This window comes from Mustela erminea, chromosome 11, assembly GCF_009829155.1.
Source record: "Mustela erminea isolate mMusErm1 chromosome 11, mMusErm1.Pri, whole genome shotgun sequence".
NCBI lineage: Eukaryota > Metazoa > Chordata > Mammalia > Carnivora > Mustelidae > Mustela > Mustela erminea.
The window spans coordinates 14,121,995-14,141,153 of record NC_045624.1 but is presented as its reverse complement, the minus strand read 5'-3'; the positions used below and the strand labels follow the sequence as shown (position 1 = coordinate 14,141,153).

At 52.1% G+C, this 19,159-nt stretch overlaps 1 protein-coding gene across 8 annotated transcripts in view; it reads right to left on the bottom strand.

The window, feature by feature from the left end:
* HIPK2 (homeodomain interacting protein kinase 2) overlaps positions 1-19,159 on the bottom strand; it is a 173,946-nt gene that overhangs the window by 102,493 nt on the left and 52,294 nt on the right. For all 8 annotated transcript variants that reach the window (XM_032305957.1, XM_032305959.1, XM_032305960.1 and 5 more), the window contains exon 2: positions 13,819-14,902. In XM_032305957.1, the coding sequence (XP_032161848.1) occupies positions 13,819-14,902 (1,084 nt within the window). The remainder of the gene's footprint in view (positions 1-13,818; positions 14,903-19,159) is intronic.

Genomic DNA, 19,159 nt, shown 5'->3' with positions numbered 1-19,159 from the left:
CAGGGCACTCAGCCCCACAGCGCACCTCGATTGGCTCCAACCACCTGCCTCACCGACGGGGACGCCGAGCTCCGGAACACGGGGTAGCCGGGATGGAGAGCGCCCTGTTCAGGAGACACGACGGGCTGGGACTCCTAGCCTCTCTCGCCAGCTCCGGGCGCTATCGCATTTCCTGAGGATGGCAGGGGGCACATCTCCTGCAGCAGAGCCCCCTTCCTACCTGCTAGGAAAGGCAGTGCTGTCATGTTTTGTTAGAAATGTTCAATTTTTGTGGCAAAACCAACCTGGCAATCTGCATGCTGTGCAGGCAAAATTGGAAGTATTTAAGTGTGGTGAGTCTTGCTTGCTAGATGGGAAGACGGATAACATGAGTATGTGCAAAGTGCCTCCTGCCTCCTCTGTGGTACCCGGGAGAATGTGACCACAGCTGAGCCGCATGCGCCCGCCTGCCACAGGAGGAAGGGAGAGTCAGTGCCGGGGAAGGTCTACGGAGATCAGGTGCAGCCGGGGGTGGAGCTGGGCCCGGGGGTGCGGGCAGCACCTGACCCTTCCCATCACAGTGGGCTGCAGACATCCTCCTCATTCTTGGGCCTAAGCTCTTGGGGCCAAGGCAGACCCAGGCCTGGGTGCACAGTGGGGTGACGGGGTGGGGCATGGCCCCTGCCATCTGGCCTCTGACCTGGACGTGTTCCTTTGATGGTGGGTGCAGACACTGCCCTGTCTGGGGGCGTCAAGGACACCACGTTTCACCACCACCAGGACCAGAGGGAGCAACGAACAAAACCCAAACATCATGCGAGTCTGCAGTGTCTGTGCGGAACCAAGCACTCCGCTAGGGAGGCCCAGCGTGACAGGGTAAGGACCTGGGGCTCCTTGGCACTCTCCAGAGGACAGGGCGTCTGTCTGGACAGGGTAGGGAGGGAAGGAGGACAGACAGGAGACGGCTCCCCTCAAACTATTCCTGAGGCCTACCCCAGCCCCCCGGCCTGCCTAGAGCAGCTCGAGGCCGTCCCGCGCCATCCCTTGGGGTTCCAGGATGCAAGCCTGGAGGTCATCAGCACCCCTGGCTTTCTGCAGTGGGGCAGGAATCGTCTGGACAGAGTAGGACATACAGGCTGCCCTCGTGGGCTGGTCACTGACACGTGGGCAGCCCCAAGAGAGGCATGAACCACACAGTGAGACGGCGATGCTCGTGCTGTCTGAGCTACCTTCAGAGTTATGATGATGGTCACACAATGCCACGCTCCTGGGCCGCTCAGAAAACATGAATGACCATCACAAACCAGAGGCCTGGGCAGACACAAACTATCACTTGCCGCTCACAGAGAGACTCCGGCTCACTCGGCACTTCGGCTAATTTCTCTGGTGCCTCCCATTCCTGAGGTTGTCACCCAAACGTGTGTGCCCATAAGAGATGTTCTTTCCGAGGAAGTCACAGTCCCCTCCTCATTGCGAGGCAGCATCCCCTTGGCGTCTGCGGTGACTTCCTTGCTGAATGGAGCTTATAAAGCAAAGCAATGAGATGCAAGTATGTGCCTTTCCACACAAACCATGACACAGAATATGAACATGACAAGTTGGGAGAAAACTTTAAATGGCACATTTCTGAGAAAATCTATCTTCAAGCTCACAGTTTCGGTCGGTGCCAGCAGAAACCATACTTGGATCTGCATGGCCTCCAACCCAGAGTCGCACTTGAGTACGTTTCTTACGGGGGTGACCCTGACACAGGACAGGAAGGCAATCAACCAGTGACATTCAGAAAGCTGAAAGGGTCGACCCCTTCCAAGTATGTGACGCCTAGACCCATTGCCATCACTATGCGTATGTCCACCTGGCTTAACTCGGGAGTACCCTGGGAACACAGGGAGAGGGGAGGGAAAAAAAGGAAGAGAAAGAAGAAAGTGAGGATCAACAACCTAGCCAGGCAGCCCTGACACGTGAAGAGACTTTCACGGTCCCCAAGGCCTTTATGGAATATTGCGCGACCCAGACGCTAAGGAAATGGCTAAGACTCATCCTGCGTCACACGGTGGGTGGGATGCTGGGACCCAGGTGCCTGACCCCTGTCACCTCCCTAGGTTGAGCCAGTGTTGGTGAGTGGTTTCAGCTCACCGTGAAACCGCCTGGAACGCCAGCCCTGCTTCCTCCAGAGGCTTGAAGAGCCAGGCTCTGGCCACAGGAGGTGCAGCTTCCTTGAAGATCAAATGGACGGATGGCTAACTAGATGCATTACATTAAACCCAAATGTCTTGAGGAAGGAGCGATCACTTCTGGTCGTGGCAGATCTGGCCCCTGAGTTTCACAAGGAGAGCAGAGTGGGGTGGTGTTCGGGGGCCCAGTGTCCGGGTGGGACGGAGGGCAGGGGAGTTCTCCTAAGTGAAGGCGACAGTGTGGGCTCCTGGCAGGCGCTGAGGCCTCCTGGGGTGAGGGGAGGGCTGGGGCCCTTAAAATAGGCATTTGAATCCCAGGTTAGGACCTGGGATATGGGAGCTTAAGCAGGGAACAGAGGAAGAGCACAGAATTAAGGAAGGAGATTTGGGGAGCATCTTCCGAGAAAGAAAAGGGAACGCTTAAGGGCGAGCGAGGATACCCCAAAGCTGCCGGAACTAATGCAGAGAGAGAAGCAGAGCAGCACAACAGGGACAAGGCAAACAGGCACGGTGTGGCCGTGAGCTCCCGTCTCCAAACTGAAGGACCTCTCACTGCCAGGACGGCCAGAGCAGAAGGCACAGTGACACGACGTTCACATGCTGGTGACCCTCTTGCTTCTTCCAAAGGAGGAAGTGAAACGCTCCTGTCAGTGGGGAGGCAGAAGAAGGAACGTGGCTCTGTGCCCAGCATGTGGCCTTGGGCCCTGGCCCAGTTACTGGGGGGCATGACCCATGTCCTGCTGTCAGAACTGGCCTCGTCATGCCTGGGAGGGCTGCCGGGGACAGGGGCCCCTCTCCAAGGTCCGTCACTGAGACGCAGAAGAGATAACCCACTGCGCCCAAGATGGCATGTGGGCACCCGCTCTCTGTGAGGGACAAAAGAACTTTCCTGCAAAACCTGCTACTTCTCTGTAATATGCATGAAAATCTCCTCAGATGGGGGGCCTGCCATCGGGGAAAAACTGGTTTGGGGAAAATGGTTTGTTTCAAACATGGGTGTGCTAGTCACAGCCACAATGGTGGGACAGCCAAGGGCAGGACCCTGCAGGCATAATAAAGCTGGGGGACCAAACTCCACAAAGTCTTCTCTTCTTTTTGGATTTTGACACTTCAGAAGGATCAGAAGAAACAGTGTGTCACTTCTCTGTTCCTGGCGGTCACTGTCCTTATGTGTTAGAGGACAGGTCGTGACCTACACACAAAGCAGCGCGTAGAATGAAGAGCCAGCGTGAGAGAGGGGCTTCCGTCCCCGGCAGCTGTTTACTCCCCAGAGTCGTTTCCATGGGTCCCCCCATCCGGCCATTTCCAGAAATGACTGTTACCCTGTTCACCATCCTGTCACAGGATGAACAAATTTATCTCTTTTGCCCCAACGTACCACAACACAACAAAAACAGGAAGAAAAACCAGGCAAGATAAGGCTTAAGGGTTTAATGTTATCAACAATTTCCTTAGAGGTCTTTAAGAGTAAACAGATTTAAAATTTTTATTTCAAAAATTTTTATTTAATTTCTTGATGCGAGACCTCTGTGTTTTAGTCCACGTATGGGTTTGCGGCACGACATCCATCCACAACCAGGACGCGGAGCTGTCCCATCTCCCCGAGGCCGCCCTGCCGCAGTTCAGGGCGAATATTCCATGTTCACAAGTGAGAACAGCAGAGCTCAGGGCCAGGTCTCTTTATATGCTGGGGGGTCACGCTTACTGCATTTTCATTTGCTAAGAGAAGTTCCAACTGACAAAAAGAAGAGCTAGAACTCCTTCACTGGAGGTCAGCAGACGACGACGAAGGGACACCAATAGCTCGTCCCTTGCGTTCTGGCCAAAAAACTTTGAATTTCCAGTCCACCTTTACATAAATAAGGTTGTGAGTGAGATAGTAAACGTCCCCAGTCACGTGAAGCAGGTCCTAAAGGGGCTGAAATAGGGGAGATCCCACAGGCAAGTCTACCTGCTGCCACTGCGCTGGCACACCCAACACTCCCACACCAATGCACACGCACACAGCACACACTCACATATTCAACACGCACACAGCACACACGCATATATTCAACACACACTCACATATCTAACACGTATATACAATTCCACTCATAGCAACACACATCCATACCAACACACACACCAATACTCATGTACAATATACACACCAAACACATTCTACACACACAAACCCACACCAACACACTCATACATCCAATATCCACACACGCCAATACCAACACATACTCCATGTCTAACACATGTACAATACACACTTACACATACCAACACACCAACACCAACACCCATACTCACAAAAACCAAACACACATTCAACAGACACACTCACACCGAAACTCACACATCCAATGCACACATACCAGACACACATTCAACACACACCAACACACAGTCACATATCCAACACCCACACCAAAACATATTCACACGTCCAACACATGCACACACATAGCAACACACGCTCACACAACACACACACACACACATGCCTTCAGGGGGATCTCTGAACAGTTTGGCTCCCTGACCTTCCTGATGCGGGCAGAGATGGGGAGCGGGTGTGGGAAGTCACGGCAAGGGTCGAATGCAATCTGACCTTGCGGGGCTTCTAGTGTGCATTCCCCATTCTCCAGTGCAAGACCGCGCAGCCGTCCTCAGGTTCACCGGAACCGCAGGAGGGCAGCAGCCCGGGCCCTCAAGTCAGGAAGAGCACCCCCTGCCTTTCTCGCCACACCAACACAGTTCTGTCACCTCCCTCCTGACGCAGGGGGGAGACATCGTGCCTCTCCTCAAATGCTGACCTCTTCACTGTGGAGCTGGACACTGTCCCTTCCTGACGCCGAAGGAAACCCAGCAAACACACTCCCAGCACGCGGCCCTCGCACCGACCGAAGGGGACGCGTCGTGCTGGGCCTCCACGTCCACAGAGATGAAAAAGAAACCGTGCGTGATCCCCAGGAGCTGGCGAATGCTGGGGATGTCGACAGCTAATGACACGCAGGCCAAATTAAATAAATGCTGTCAGAGGCATGTAACTGTGAAAAAGCACGACAGTCAGGGGAGAGGCAGGCGCCCTGGTTCCCGCAGGTTCGCGCCGCTCCCTCCCGGAGTCCTTCCAACAGCTTCCACAACAGCTGTGATTTTCCCCTTGTAAGAGCAGAGGACAAGGAGCCTCAGAGAGGTGTGGGAATTTGCCTAAAGTCACACAGCTCTAAGGGAGCAGAGCTGGAACTCAGAACCAGGCCTGCTGCCACATACAGTAACGACGAAGAGAATGACATGCACAGACAGCAGCTGTCGTGGGACAAGTATGAGCAGCTCAAGCTCGCTGACAGCTTCGCACGTGCCGAGCACGCGGAGCAGCGGACCAGCCCCCTCTCTCCACGGGAAATCTTCGTTCCCTCGGCTCACAGGTCCGAAGAGCAAGTTAGGGGAGTCCTGTCTCTCAGGCGTGGGGAGGCCCCCAGACGGAGGAGGCCGGAGGCCCGGAGGAGGCGCCGTCTCACGCCCCCAAGGCTCTCCAGTGAGAAGGTGCTGCCCTCGGCCCTGGCTCCGCGCCCCCGTGGATAGTCACTTCTAATTTTCTGCAGAGGTAAAATGGGACATGACAGATGTTGGCTGATTTCAGGGAACTAATCTGTTAAAAGCCGAGTCAGCTGTCTTCGGGTTTCAAATTGAAATCTCACAGGTGGAAAGGCAAGATGGGATGAATGTTCCTGGTGAGACGTGGATGTTCCCGAAGGGCTGCTACTGGGGTCCCGTCTGACCCAGGGCTTGGAGATGCCGGACGCCACAGGCCCAGGGTTTAGGTGACCAGTGAAAGGCCGCAGGAAAGTGGGTGCGTGAGGGCATCTGCCGTGTGGCAGCTTGAGCCTGGGCCACTGAGGCCGTTCATTCATTCCCTGGGCCAGTTGGTCATTCACTCATTCAACAGTGGAGCTGCAGGGAAAAGTGTCCGGTCTCCTGCTGAGGGCGCGCAGAGAACCCAGGAGAACAGTAGTTCCCGGCACCTCCCTCCACTGTTTCCCACAAGCTCCGACTTCAGTCCCTGGTGGCCCTGCCCCAGCCTGGGTATTCTCTCCCCAGACCCAGCCCGGCTCCCACCTCCACCTGGCACCCAACCAGCTACAAAAGGTGGAGGCAAGATTCATGAATTTTAGTTTGCTTTATTTTGTAATTAATTTTAGATTTTAAGTAAGATCTTCAACTTCCAAACAACCCAAACGTTTAGAGTTCAACTCTGAATTCTTAGCCTGTAGAGTCCTTAAATTTCTCTAAAAGGGCATTTCCCTTTTATTCTCTTTCCATTTAAAACCATGGCACATGGAAGTGGCGGGGAGGCCCTGGGTGTCTCTGGGCAGAGCGTCACAGCAGACACCTGGAGCTGTTCCCTCTGATTTCAGCCACCGTCACCGAGGACCTCTCTATGCCCCATGTCACCTTGCTTTTCTGCTTCAGCCTCCTCTCGGCCTGCCCCAGCCCACCCAGCCCCAGCCTTCTACCCTTCTGGGGCCCAATCCCAAAGACCTTCATTGGCTCCCTGGAGGCAGAATGGGGCAGCCCCAAATTTTGGTATCACTCCCCCATTCCCTTGCTCCTGTCCCCTGAGATCTCCCAAAAGGACTCTTGGCACCCAAGCCCTGTCTCTGGCTCAGCTTGCGGGACACCCAACTTAACACCTTCATTTCCACAATGCCACCCTCTCCACCTCTGTCTGGGAAGGAGGGCCACAGTCCAATACCCAAGACCAAGAGCCCTGACTCTCCACTGGGGTTTAAGCCAACGGGGCTGAGGGAGAAAGGAGACTCTGGGTTTGTCTTGCACACGCTCCCTTGTCAGTTTAACGAGAGATGTCTACACTGGGCGGACAAGGACAGGGGAGCCTGGCACACCCAACGAACGGCTCCCCAAGGACAGCTCATTCCATTACAGACATAGGGGCAGAACCGCATAGCTGAAGGCACTCCTCCCACTCATTGCTTGAAACCTCAGCACAAAGCACAGTGTCTGGCACATCTTCGGAATTCAAAAAATTATTTGCTCAATGCATAAATCGGGATGATAGTTCCAAACCCAGCTGTGGCTGCAGGGAGGGCCCGGTCACCACCCGGCAGTCAGTGCTACGTCTACTGGAAATCACGCAGAGAATGACACGTACGGTCGTCTCTGCTGCTCGTCTGCTGTCCTCCCTGCCCCCCAACCAGCCCACCTCCTCCAACCCCCCGCTTCCCGGGTCACGTCACACTCGCCCTCTCCTAGCTCACCAGCTATTTCTGGATCTTCTCTGTCACCACCACTGGGGCAGAAGGGGTCTGACCACAAGGCAGGCAGTGACTAGGCCCCACAGAGGGGCTGTGAGCCGCTCAGGTAACCGATCCACACAGCTCAAAGCCAGGCTGTCACCGGCGGTCCCGCTTCTCCCATCTCGACGGGGCGTGTGGTCCACCCGCGGTGGGGCGGGTGCAGGTGACACATTCTGGAAGCCCTGCCATTTAGAGCAACCACGGTTCTCAAAGGATAAAATCATGATGCTGATGAACAAAGAGGACGGGAGGGAACTTCTGGAGGTGATCGCGCGTTCATGGCACAGACTGGGGGACAGCCTCATGGTGTATACTGCGCTCAAACCCATCAGGTTGTACACATTACATTCGGACGGCTTCTGGATGCCATACCTCGGAAGTAGTTTCAACAGCACAATCCGCTGTCGGGCTTGACTGAATGTATGTCGCCTTGCCCCGCAGTCAGAGGGCCTGCTCACTCATTAGATTTGTTCTGCAACCCAGGGATCTCCGCTTTTGAGAGGGACCCGTGTGGTTCTGCAACAGGAGGCTCCCTGGATTACGCTTTGGAAACACCTGGTTTACCCCTTGAACGCCAACATGGTTCCAGTCCCACTGTCCTCAGCTTTGGGGACATGTGGTTGGTATCCCTGCTGCAAGGCAGAAAATGGGGCCATTTCTGGGGCAATAGGGCAGCTTCCACACTGGGTCCTCAACCCCACCTGCGTGTGTGTGGGTGAGGGGGGTGCGTGTGCATGCAGGAGGGGCCCTCAGGCCGACAGACCAAGTAACACACAAGGCTTCCCACTCCAGCTTCCCACTAAAGAAAGCTTTAATTTCAAATTTTTCTCTGCACGGTTCAAGGTCCTAGAGCCGAGTAAAGGGAAACTGGAGATAAGCTAACAGGCAGGTAGGTAGCCTAGTGGTTATTCTCCTCGGAAAAGCCGCAGCCCCGAAAGCTTTCACGTATTCATAACCGTCGCCCTCGGTGGATGAGCTTGCCAGTGGCACGACTGTTTCACTTAATACCCTCAAGGGGCAAGCTAGAGCCTTTTCCTGTTGTATCTGTCTGCTGGTAATAAATGTAAATTAATTTAAAAAGCTAACGCCTGCAATGCGACTCCTTTCAGGGCTCTTCTCAGTCAAACCGAACTTCTAGTCAGGTACGCTTATACTTGATTATCTGCACAAGTTATGCCATTTTTAAAACTACTTACGCTTATGGCTTTAGGAAGCTGTGCCCCTTTTCTGAAGTGACGCATCGTACGGCATTTTGGAATATGCTAGACCCCCCGTGTCCGTTACTGGTGGGGAGGAGATAAGAGGGGGCTTCCGGTGTGGGTAAGGAGGCCAAGCTCAACCCACAGAAGGAAAAAACCACAGGCTACCCCTCAACTCTGAGGAACCGTATGACCAGACGCAGGTCCTGGTCATAATGGGATCAGACGCAGGACAGTGGAGAGCTCACACCGACGCTCTCCCCGTGACTCAGTGGAACACGGTTAGCTGGGGACACACCGTGCTGGGATCGGACATCAGGTTCCAAAGAGGCCAGAGCTTCAGAACTGTGCCTTAGAGAAAGCTCAGTTAACGGAAAACTGTCGCCTCTAGGCCAACGACACAGCCATGGTACCTGGAAGGTTAAAAGCACTACAAGTGTTGACGTTCCTGCTGCTGGGGCGGACATTGTAATCCAGGGCCTCCTCCCTTTATTCCTGAACAATGACTATGGCCTCCTAGCCTCTAGCTTCCCCCCAACTTTTTTTTTCTATTCTAATTGATTAACTTCATTAAATTACTGTTGTTAAATCCAAGCCCCAACTCCTACCTTAATAGTACCCCCATGAGACCTCACTCCCCTAACCCCTACTCCAACCCAAGTCTTCATTCAAGTCCTTCCAGACGTCACCATCTTGCCTGATTTGTGCCCATCCCAGTGGCTCCCAGGCTCCCTCACCCCCATCTCTCATTTCCTGTACGACCCATGTCAAGATTCCTACGATACAGCTCCTGCTCTAGAAATCCTCCCTATTAACCCGTCTGGCACAATCTTTCACTAACTCTGAATTTCTTTCCCTAGCTGTTCTCATGATTCGTTCCCCTCCAGGCTCAGTGAACATCTACAGAGTTGTTAAACATTTGCGCTGTCTAAACACCAGAATTCCACTCTAGGCGATTTGTTTCAGTTCTTTGATCACTTCAGAGAGACCATAAACTCAAGATTAGACCTTTTCCTTTACCTCCTTTCCTTTAAGAGATCCACTGCAGGACACACAGCAAGACCCAGCAAACACCTGATGAACTGAACTGAGTTAAAACAGATCTCCACCCGACCTCAAACGACCATGTAACCAACCGGAAGATAATCCCTGCAACCAAAACAATCAGCCAAAAAAAGGGTTAGATTATTCTGAACAAGGAGATTACTGGACATTTTTATGTCCTAAATTTTTATGCCCATTTTTTTGAGGTCTTAGTCAAGGTCTTTGTTCCAAATTAAGTCCAGAGTATTTTGAATAGCCCAGAGCAGACACAAACAAGCAAACAAAAAAATCTACACATTTTAATCACTATCTTCTGCCTGAATGGCAGCTCTTTTGTTTGTTTTTCCGGAAAGTAGAGCTTAATATTTGGTCTTGTTCTTAGTTTCCTGGCCTCACCAATGGTGGAAATACCCCCACATCGATTTATTACTTGCTTGCTCTCCACCGAAACAAACAACAACAAAAAAACAAAAACAACCCCCCCCCCCCAAAAACCCCATTAAAAACTGTCATCAGTGTAGACTCACATAGGGAAATGGCAGGGACTTCCAAGGTGAGGTAACAGGAAGAAAGAGAATTCCCTCCGACTCCGTTTCTCGGGGTATGAGCATGGGAAAGGGGCACCATTAAGGGAATCTCTTTCTCCCCAGCAGTGTTTCTCAGAGTGGGCTGAAAACCACCTACACAAGCTCGTATATAATTCCCTGCAGTAAACTCTGTGTGTGTGTGTGTGTGTGTGTGTGTGTGTGTACATGCACAGGGTGGAGACCTTCTTGGGAGCACTCCTCTGGAAACTTCTGATTTGGTGGGTCTGGGGCAGGGCCTTGGTGGAAACGTGTTCTTAACAAGCTCTCCTGGTGGTTCTTATGCAGAATCCAGTTGGAGAAACAGTACAATGTGGCAGTTGCCTATGTAACAGACCTTCAAGTTGGAAGGTCAAGCAGGAAGGGGATACTCATGCATCCGAGGTAAAAACTCAAGAATGGAGTCTTTGTTTCCTGAAAAACACCCCGTCAGGCTTGCCTCTACAGTGATATGCCCCCAGCCTCGGCCAACCAAATCCTGGAGTTCCTCTCTGTGACACCACCGATTTTTCCATGTACCTCAGGCTGAGGACAGGAACGTCTATGTCATACCGTTTCCACGTCACTCTCACGGAAGAGAGTAAGGGAAGATATTTAATACTGTCCCATTTAAAATAAGGAGGGACATGGGAGTGTCCTCCCCTTTGAAAGTGAGAGGTCCCAGGGGATAATGCACCCAGCACAGACACAGGGGACCCCAGGGGAACCAGGCCCTATGGAAGGACAGATCCACCGTGTGCTGACTTCCCCACCCCAAACACAGACATGCTCTCTCAAGAGGTGGCTGAAAATGTCTTCCTTCTCAGATTAACAATGGACAACTGCAGAGATTGTTCCCGCTCCCAGCCCCTATGAGAGGCAAAGCAATTGGGAAAATCAACTTGGTAATCGTGGCCCAGAGCTGGCTGTCCCTCACAGAGAGCTGGGACTAACACAGATGGAGCCGAAGACCGTCCGGAAGCACCTGCATTGCTCTCTGTGGCAGCAAACCACTCCGAGGTTCAGAAGAGGCCGGGGAGGGCACGGAATGAGGTGACCAACGTCAAGAGGATGCAGCACCTGAGGCAGAACAGCTGGGCTGGCTCTCGTGGGGGCTGTGCCCACGATACCAGAGCCAGGCACAGAGGCCCACCATAGGGAACCAAGGATATGCATCTTTTTGGCCAAAGGCACTGTGAGGAGGAAGAGGTTTGCCTGCCCAGAATGTTAGGCAACAGTCATCTAAGGGTTAAAGAAAGGGGTGCGGGGGGGCCAGAGGTACGAGATGGGGGAGGGGAGCTACGGAGAGCCCTGACACTATGTGCAAACAAGCCTTCCACACCCACCAGACTGCCTGGTCCCAGGCATCAGGGGCAGAGACCACTGGGTGGGAGGGGGTGGGAATGTCGGGCGCGTACAAGGGGCACAAGGCGGCGAGAAGCCACGAGTACATAAAGAATCCCTAAAATCAACTTCGTTCACCCATCAAGTCTTACTCTCGGTATGCAATGCCTTTCTGGAAGTTTTTAAAAAGTCTCTTGACAAGTCGCCATGCTCAATTTCTAGTGAAGGTGAATAAAACCGGTATCTGTTTGTTAAACAGCAATTTAGGGTAACCGAGTATTAGAAGCCCGAGCACCAGGGGGTCCTTCCGTGACCTGTGAAGGTGACCCGTTAAGACGCCACCCAGAGCCACCTTTCAAAGAAGGGTACTTCCTGAAGAGAGCCTGGGCTTGCAGTCCTCCTCACACATCCTCCTCCTTCAATCCTGCCCTCAGGGCTCCCGCAGGGCCTTCTCCTGCAGGCTCCCGGCCCAGGACCCCTTCCTCTGTGGCCACAGCACTGGGCACCGGGCTTCCCTCTCCGTGTGGCTCCAGAGCAGAGGGGCCCCCAGCAGACTGCAAGTGAGTGAGCAGCAGAGCCTTCCCTCCTGGGGCTGGCAGAGAGGGAGGGGGGCGGGGAGCAGGGGGGCCAGGGAGGCAGGGGGCAGGGGAGGCGGGGGGGCAGAAGCCAGCGGAGGCTGATCCTCAGTCGGGCAGATGCCGCAGCGGGTGGACGAGGTGGAATGCTGGGGAAGGACATGGCTGGGGAGGGGCTGGGGCAGGAGTGGAGTCTGGAAGAGCTACTGTGGTTCAGGAGTTGGGGGCTGGGGCAGCGGCAGGGACGAGGCAGGGACGCGGCAGGGACACAGCAGGGCCTGTTCCCCTGTGAGGAACAGGAAGGGGCATGACCTGGGGCCCAGAGCTCTCAGGGCCTGGGTGGGAGGTTATCTACTGAGACCCGCAGGGTGGGGAGGGTAGACGGGGGCCGGTCAGCCTCAGGGATGTGAGCGGTCAGTTGTGCTCACACAGCTCTAGCACCTTCTGCAGCCTTTCTCTGTGGCCTAGAAGGAAGTATGGAGAAAGCACAGCCCGATCGGAAGGTCAGGGCACAAGGGCTCAGGCGCAGGAGTCCTGGGGCCCTGTTTTCATGGCCTGCATGACAGCCTCTTAAATGAGCCCACCTGCTGTGTCCCCCAACGCTCTCCTGCTTCCCACTCCTCCCCACTCCTCACGCACCGACCCCGAGCTGGACAGCGACGGAAGCTCTTGGGCCGCGTAACGCAGTCCCCTGTCCCAGCACCCCCCAGGCTGGAGACCAGACTTCCCCAGCTCATGGGTGAGGAAGAGAAGGCACAGAGGTACAAGGCGACTAGCCCACGCCACACAGCTTAGCGAGCGGAGGTGTCCGGGTCAACCCGCGGTCTCTCAAAGCCAGTGCCGTATCCTGGCAGCTGGCACTGCACCCGGCACGTGCCAGGAGCGCGGTCAGTCCTTGTTGAGCGAGGGAAGGAATACAAGCTTCGCACTCCCTACCCAGGCTGCCACAGACCCGGAGCCCTCCACCACAGGTGTGCGCCGACTGGCCCCCTCAGTCCTGGGGCCACACCGCTCCCTCCCCCTCCTTCCTCCCTGGGGACACAGAAGTCATCTTCTCAGCAGCGCTCAGGTCCTGCTACCCTCCATTCACCACGCTGCTACCTGTCCCGACGCCTCAGTGCTTGCTCCGTGTTTGAGGATACAGCCGCAACCCCCTAGTCGAGGATTTAAGACCCCAACCCCCCAACCCATCCTTTCTCTCATATCCGCTGTCACCTACGGGACCCCCGCTGTGGTTGCGCGCGGCTGTCCTCCTTGTCTCCGGCGCAAGTGTTGTGAGTTCCCGTGGCAGGGACTTCAATGACGCACACCCCTCCTGCCCCCCCGGCCCACATCCGGCTCCCCACACCCGCCAGGAACTGACAGCCCTGCCATGCCCTTCACCCCAGCCTCCAGGAGTCCCTTCGGAGCCTGAGCACCTACGCCAAGCTGCTTACTTGGCTCCCCTCCCCTGTGGCTTCTAACCATCATTTTCGAGTGCATGTCCTCATTTTCCGACCAAACGATGGTCACGTTGAGGGCAACAGCTGGAGGCGTGTAATTTTACCCCCAAGCCCACTCCGGAGACCCCCGCAGCACACTCTGTGCACGCCAAGGGCACTCGGCATCTCCTGTGTCCGGACCAGCGGTCTTACCTGTAGTATCTGGACTGCAAGTAGGTGGAACACACAGCCTTGGACACATGACTAGCTGACCCAAAGTCGATGACCTTTACTCTGTACGGTTGTCTAGAAGGATCTACCAGCATGATGTTCTCTGGTTTGAGGTCGGCATGGATGAGACCAAGGCTCTTCAGTTTCATCAGGGCTGTGGCTACCTGCTGGAGGACGGGGCGAATGTATTTGAGGGGCAAGGGGCTAAACTTGTTCTGCTTCAGAAAGTCATAGAGGTTCTGCTCCAACATCTCAAACACCAAGCACGTGTGGTTCTTGTGCTGGAAGCACTCGTAGGCGCGAACAAAGTTGTAGTCGTCGGCACTCTCCGTGCTCAAGCGGGCCAGGATGCTCACCTCGATCTGACCCTGCCGCGCATACGACGGGTGGTTCTTCAGGATTTTGATGGCCACGATCTCATTGGTGCCCCGCTTCCAGCACTTGACCACCTGCCCGAATGTCCCTCGGCCCAGGAATTCCAGAACTTCGTAAGTGTTGGTCATGGAGCACAGCACCTCATGCTGGACCAGCTGGTAGTCCCCTTCGCTGTTGGAGCCACTGTTTTTGGATGTGGCAGTCGATGTGGTGGCAGTGGCTACGGTGGCCCCACTCGCATTGTTCTGAATCATGGGTGGATGTTCTTCAATGATCTGCACGCTGCTTGTGTTCTCAATCTCCTCGCTCTTACGCTTGAGTCCACATTTTTGGTAGGTATCAAGGAGGCTCACAGTGCTTCGACGCATTAGGTTATGTGGTCCGCCGAGGACTTGCCCAGTGACAGAAGTGCTACTTGCTGATGTTACAACTATGTGGCCGGTGCTTCCTGGGAAGATGATGGTCTGCTCGTAAGGTAGGCTTGGGTTTGGGATCGGCAAGGAGGTGCTGACGGTTGTGGTGGCTGGCTGAGAAGGTGGTATGTTCTTGCTCTGGCTATACACTTTGCTGTGGGAGCCGTACCCAGTCATGTCCCAGGTGGAACTCGGCTCTACTTTCAGTTTCTTCACACTACAGAAGGCACTTGATTGAAGGGTGTGAGGGGAGAAGACTTGCACATGTGAGGCCATACCTACAAGAAAAAGGAAGGGGAAGGGAAGGATTTTAGTCACCCTTAAATGAGTGAATCCAACAGATCCAATACATCCGCCCAGTGGCTTGGGTCCTAGAGAATATTTTCCTCCAACCTCAAAGCAAGGCGGGGAAAAGCCAACCTACTCCCCCCGGAAGCACATTGTGGCCACTCTGTCTGTGAGGCCAAGGAGTCTGAGTGTTCTAACGGCCATCAGTAGGAGAATGGAAGAGTCGTAGAGTCAGTCAGGAACACAACCAAGATTCAGATACAGAATGAAGAGTATCAGAAGTCTGTTCATTACTTCTTTTTAAATAAATACTGTGACAGGAGTGCTTGGGTGGCTCAGTCAGATAAGCCACTGCCTTCCACTCAGGTCATGATCCCAGGGGTCCTGGGATTGAGCCCTGCATCAGGGAGCCTGAGCAGGGAGCCTACTTCTCCCTTTCCTTCTGCCTGCCGCTCTGCCTACTTGTGATCTCTGTCAAATAAATAAATAAAATCTTTTGAAAATAAAAATAAATATTGTCTGTGATAGAAACAGATTCTTCCTCAATTCTCACTGGGCTACAATCCTACTAAAACTGAGGACCTTATCAGGTGGCCCAGTTAACTGTTACAGACTAAGTTGTCCCACATGGTCTACTGCTCCCTATCACAGACCCCAGGTTAGCTAAGATGTCTTCCCACACGGGTCCAATCGTGGAGTCACTCATGAACCACTGGCTTCTGGATGAACTGTAATTACCCTCTGGGATCTTAGTCATCTTAAATGAATTCTGTAAGGCTGAGGAGAAGAGCAGTCAGTCTGATATCTTCATTTAGATGGCCTCAATAAAACATTTTATCATCTATTTTATATGTTTTATATCATTAAAGCATTTATGTATTTGGGGGGAGGAGGAGGTAGCACCATTCATGGGCTCCACTCACTAACTTTCCTGCTCAGTTCATCTACCAATGTGTTTATCTAGAAAACACTATTATTTCACTCCAACATCTCAGCCACAGTTGAGATAACCGCAGAAATCTGTAAGAGCATTAACTCTGGAATAGTACAATTTACAATTATGGTGATTCTAGACACAAACAAAAATTCATAAAAAACTATCAAGAAAAAATAAGACAACGAGAAAGGCAAGTTCTTGGAGGTGAGAGTGGAAACAGACACTGCTCACCAGCTAACTGCAGCTGACAAACGTTTCTTCTGGAAGCTCAAGGACAGAGGGGCCTCCTCAAGCACCACTGCTGTTTAGCCATCCTCGTGTTCGTGTCTCTGATCCCTTCTCGTTAGCCAGAGTGGTCATTTAACAAATATTTTCCTTCCCCCCTGGTCCCCTGTCACCCTGGCCACTCTTCCTCTCCCAGCAGACACCTGCCCCTTTGTCCAGGAGCCCACTGTCAGCAGCCTTGCTTTCCACCTTTATTCTCTTCATTTCAGAACATTCCAGAATCTACATGCACACCCTCCTGCCATCCTTTCTTCCTTCTCTCTGGTCTCAGAGGAAGCGGAATCTCTCCTTTCCAACACAAAAATTTTGTCTAATTCTCATGATTCCTCCTCTCTGGTTCCCTCCCCGGTCCTTTTCTTCTCTTACAGCTTTCAGTTCCTGCCTGTTAATTAGTTCCAAGTCCTCAGTAGGCACTTAATAAAGTTTTGCCCAGCAAATCAATGACTTAATCTTTTCCTTCTGCCTTCATGTGTGTGTGTGTGTGTGTGTGTGTGTGTGTGTGTGTGTGAACATACTCCCAACTTAAAAGCCAAGAGGAGTAAGAGCCATACTCTTCCCCGTTTAGTTTTTCCTTCTTCTCACCTGTAATCAGTGGTTTATGCTCCCTTTTCTTCAAGGCTCATCCTTAAGCCACGCTCCCCCAACCCACACATCCCTACACTCTAGTTCTGTGTTCTTAAAGGTAAACGACTTCCTAATTGCCTAACCCAAGGGCTTTTTTCAGCCCCTGTTCCCCCTTGACCTCCCTGCAACATCTGATACACTGACCACAACTTCCTTCTTGATGCTCTTATCTGTGCTTAGGAGAATCTGTAATCTCCTCCTCCAGTGTCTGATTGCATACTGTGTGCCTTGGTGGTTCCTTTACCTCTTTCTCCTTTAAAATGTTGGCATTTCCAACACTTTGACTCTGTTCTCTCTGGAAGACATTCATTCAGTCTGACCTGTCCTGTCTATGAAGGTGACTCCTGCCTTCACCACAGGCCAGACTCTCCCTCTTACCTTCCATGAATATATTTCTGCCCCCTGCTACATGAAAGACTATCTTCCAAAGCTGAACTCCCTTATCTTCTCCTAAAAATGTGACCACCTCACACCCCTTTCTAACATCCCCCTTTCTGTTCATAGAATATTCTTCTAGTCACTTGGTTCCAAAAATGTGGATTTACCTTTGATGAGTCTTCTTTTATCCACGGACAAGAAGGTGCTGAGTCTTAGTAATTTTTCCTTCTTTCAAAATGTCTTTTGTATCCATCTCTTTATTTCTGTTCCTGCTGCCACTTCCAAAGTTAAAACATTTATTGCTTTCTAGTAGGACTAGACCAAACAGACATCTGGTCTACCTGAGCAGTCTCTTTTCCTCTAATTTCTCCATATTGAGCCGCCAGATTAATCTTCCTAGAATATTTCTAAGCATGTTACTCCTCTGTCCAAAACCATTTTCTTTCTTTCTTTCTTTTTTTTTTTTTTTTTTTAGATTTATTTATTTTAAAGAGAGAGACAGAGACAGAGAGAGAGAGTGCGTGCGTGTGGTAAGGAGTAGAGAGAGCCTTAAGCAGACTCCGGAGTGTGGAGCCAGACCTGGGGCTCAATCTCACAACCCTGAGATCACAACCTGAGCCAAAACAAGAGCTGAACGCTCAATGAACTGTGCCATCCAGGCGCCCTGTCCAAAAACTTTCAATGACTCCTTGGTGTCTACAGGATAAAGTGGAGGACTCTTTCATTTAACACCATCAAATTTGACTTCAGTTACCTTGCTGGCTTCATCTCCAACTAGTAACTTAGTAACTGTCCTCAACCTCCAACTTGAATTAAGCTGCTCTACTCACTGTTTCTAGAATGTCTCTTATACGCCCTACCTCCACGCTCTTACACCATTCCCTCCTCTGGCAGGCTTTCACCATTTCTCTCAATTTATTCAAAGACAAGACAATTCAGATCCCTCCTCTTCCCAGACCTCTCCAGCCCACAGTGATCATATCTCTTTCCCTACGGCACTTACCATATGTACTATCCATTTGGCCACAAATTGCACTTGTGACTTGCAAAATCTCTTTTGTCTTGTTGAACTGAATTACTTATCATTTGTGCTATTTCACTTTTTACACATTTAGGTCATGGTTTCCATAACCAGGCTATACTCCGGGTCTAAGAACTCCAGTTTATACCTCATCCTCATGTTTTCCCCAGTATTAAACCAAGTTTGCTACCCGTGGTAGACACTCAGTTGATGGAACAAAGCACTCTAACTGGCCGGGCCTCCCAGAGAGCTTAGTTTTCTGGCTTTAGAGCAATGACCAATCACAGGCACTTATGGAATCAGGCCTCCCTCTGGAGAGTAAAGAAAAACCTGCCACTATTTTCCCACCCAAACCAAGACGTTTTAAAAAAAAACAAGGCAGGGGCTAGGCAACTCCTGTCCTGGTGTCAGTGCTCACTTTGTCTATACTTCAGCCTGGACATGCTCTGACTTCCCACAAGCAGCCTCAGCCTGACACCCGACACATGCTCTGAACCCCACCTTCATCCCACAGATCTGACAGAGGCTTCCCTTCTTGTTTGGATCCTGAATTCTAGTATCTACCAATGCAAAATGATACCTCTGTAGACATCCTTCTGCCCAACGAGACCATTCTGGCATGCTCATTCAGAACCTACTCTACCTGTTTTTTCCTATTGCTCTTTTTGTTCGAGTCAACCTCCCCCTAATTCTGCAATAACACTGAAAATGTTTTTTCCTATAGTTATCAGTATTAAATATTCATACTGTTTTAGATGTTGTGTGCAATATAGAAATAACCAATCCCTTGATTTTTAGTAAATTAGCCACTGGAGACAAAACAAGCACTTCCACTGTCCTTTGCTACCTGGTTTGCCCCTCATTCCTCAACCCTCAAGTACTTGGGGAGGGAAGGGCTAGGGGGCAGTAGAGGAAATACACTGATGTTACATTAAGGAGAAGTGGCTCTTTTTTCTATTTTTTTCCTGTTTCAAAAACATTATGGTAGAAAGGCCAGGGTGC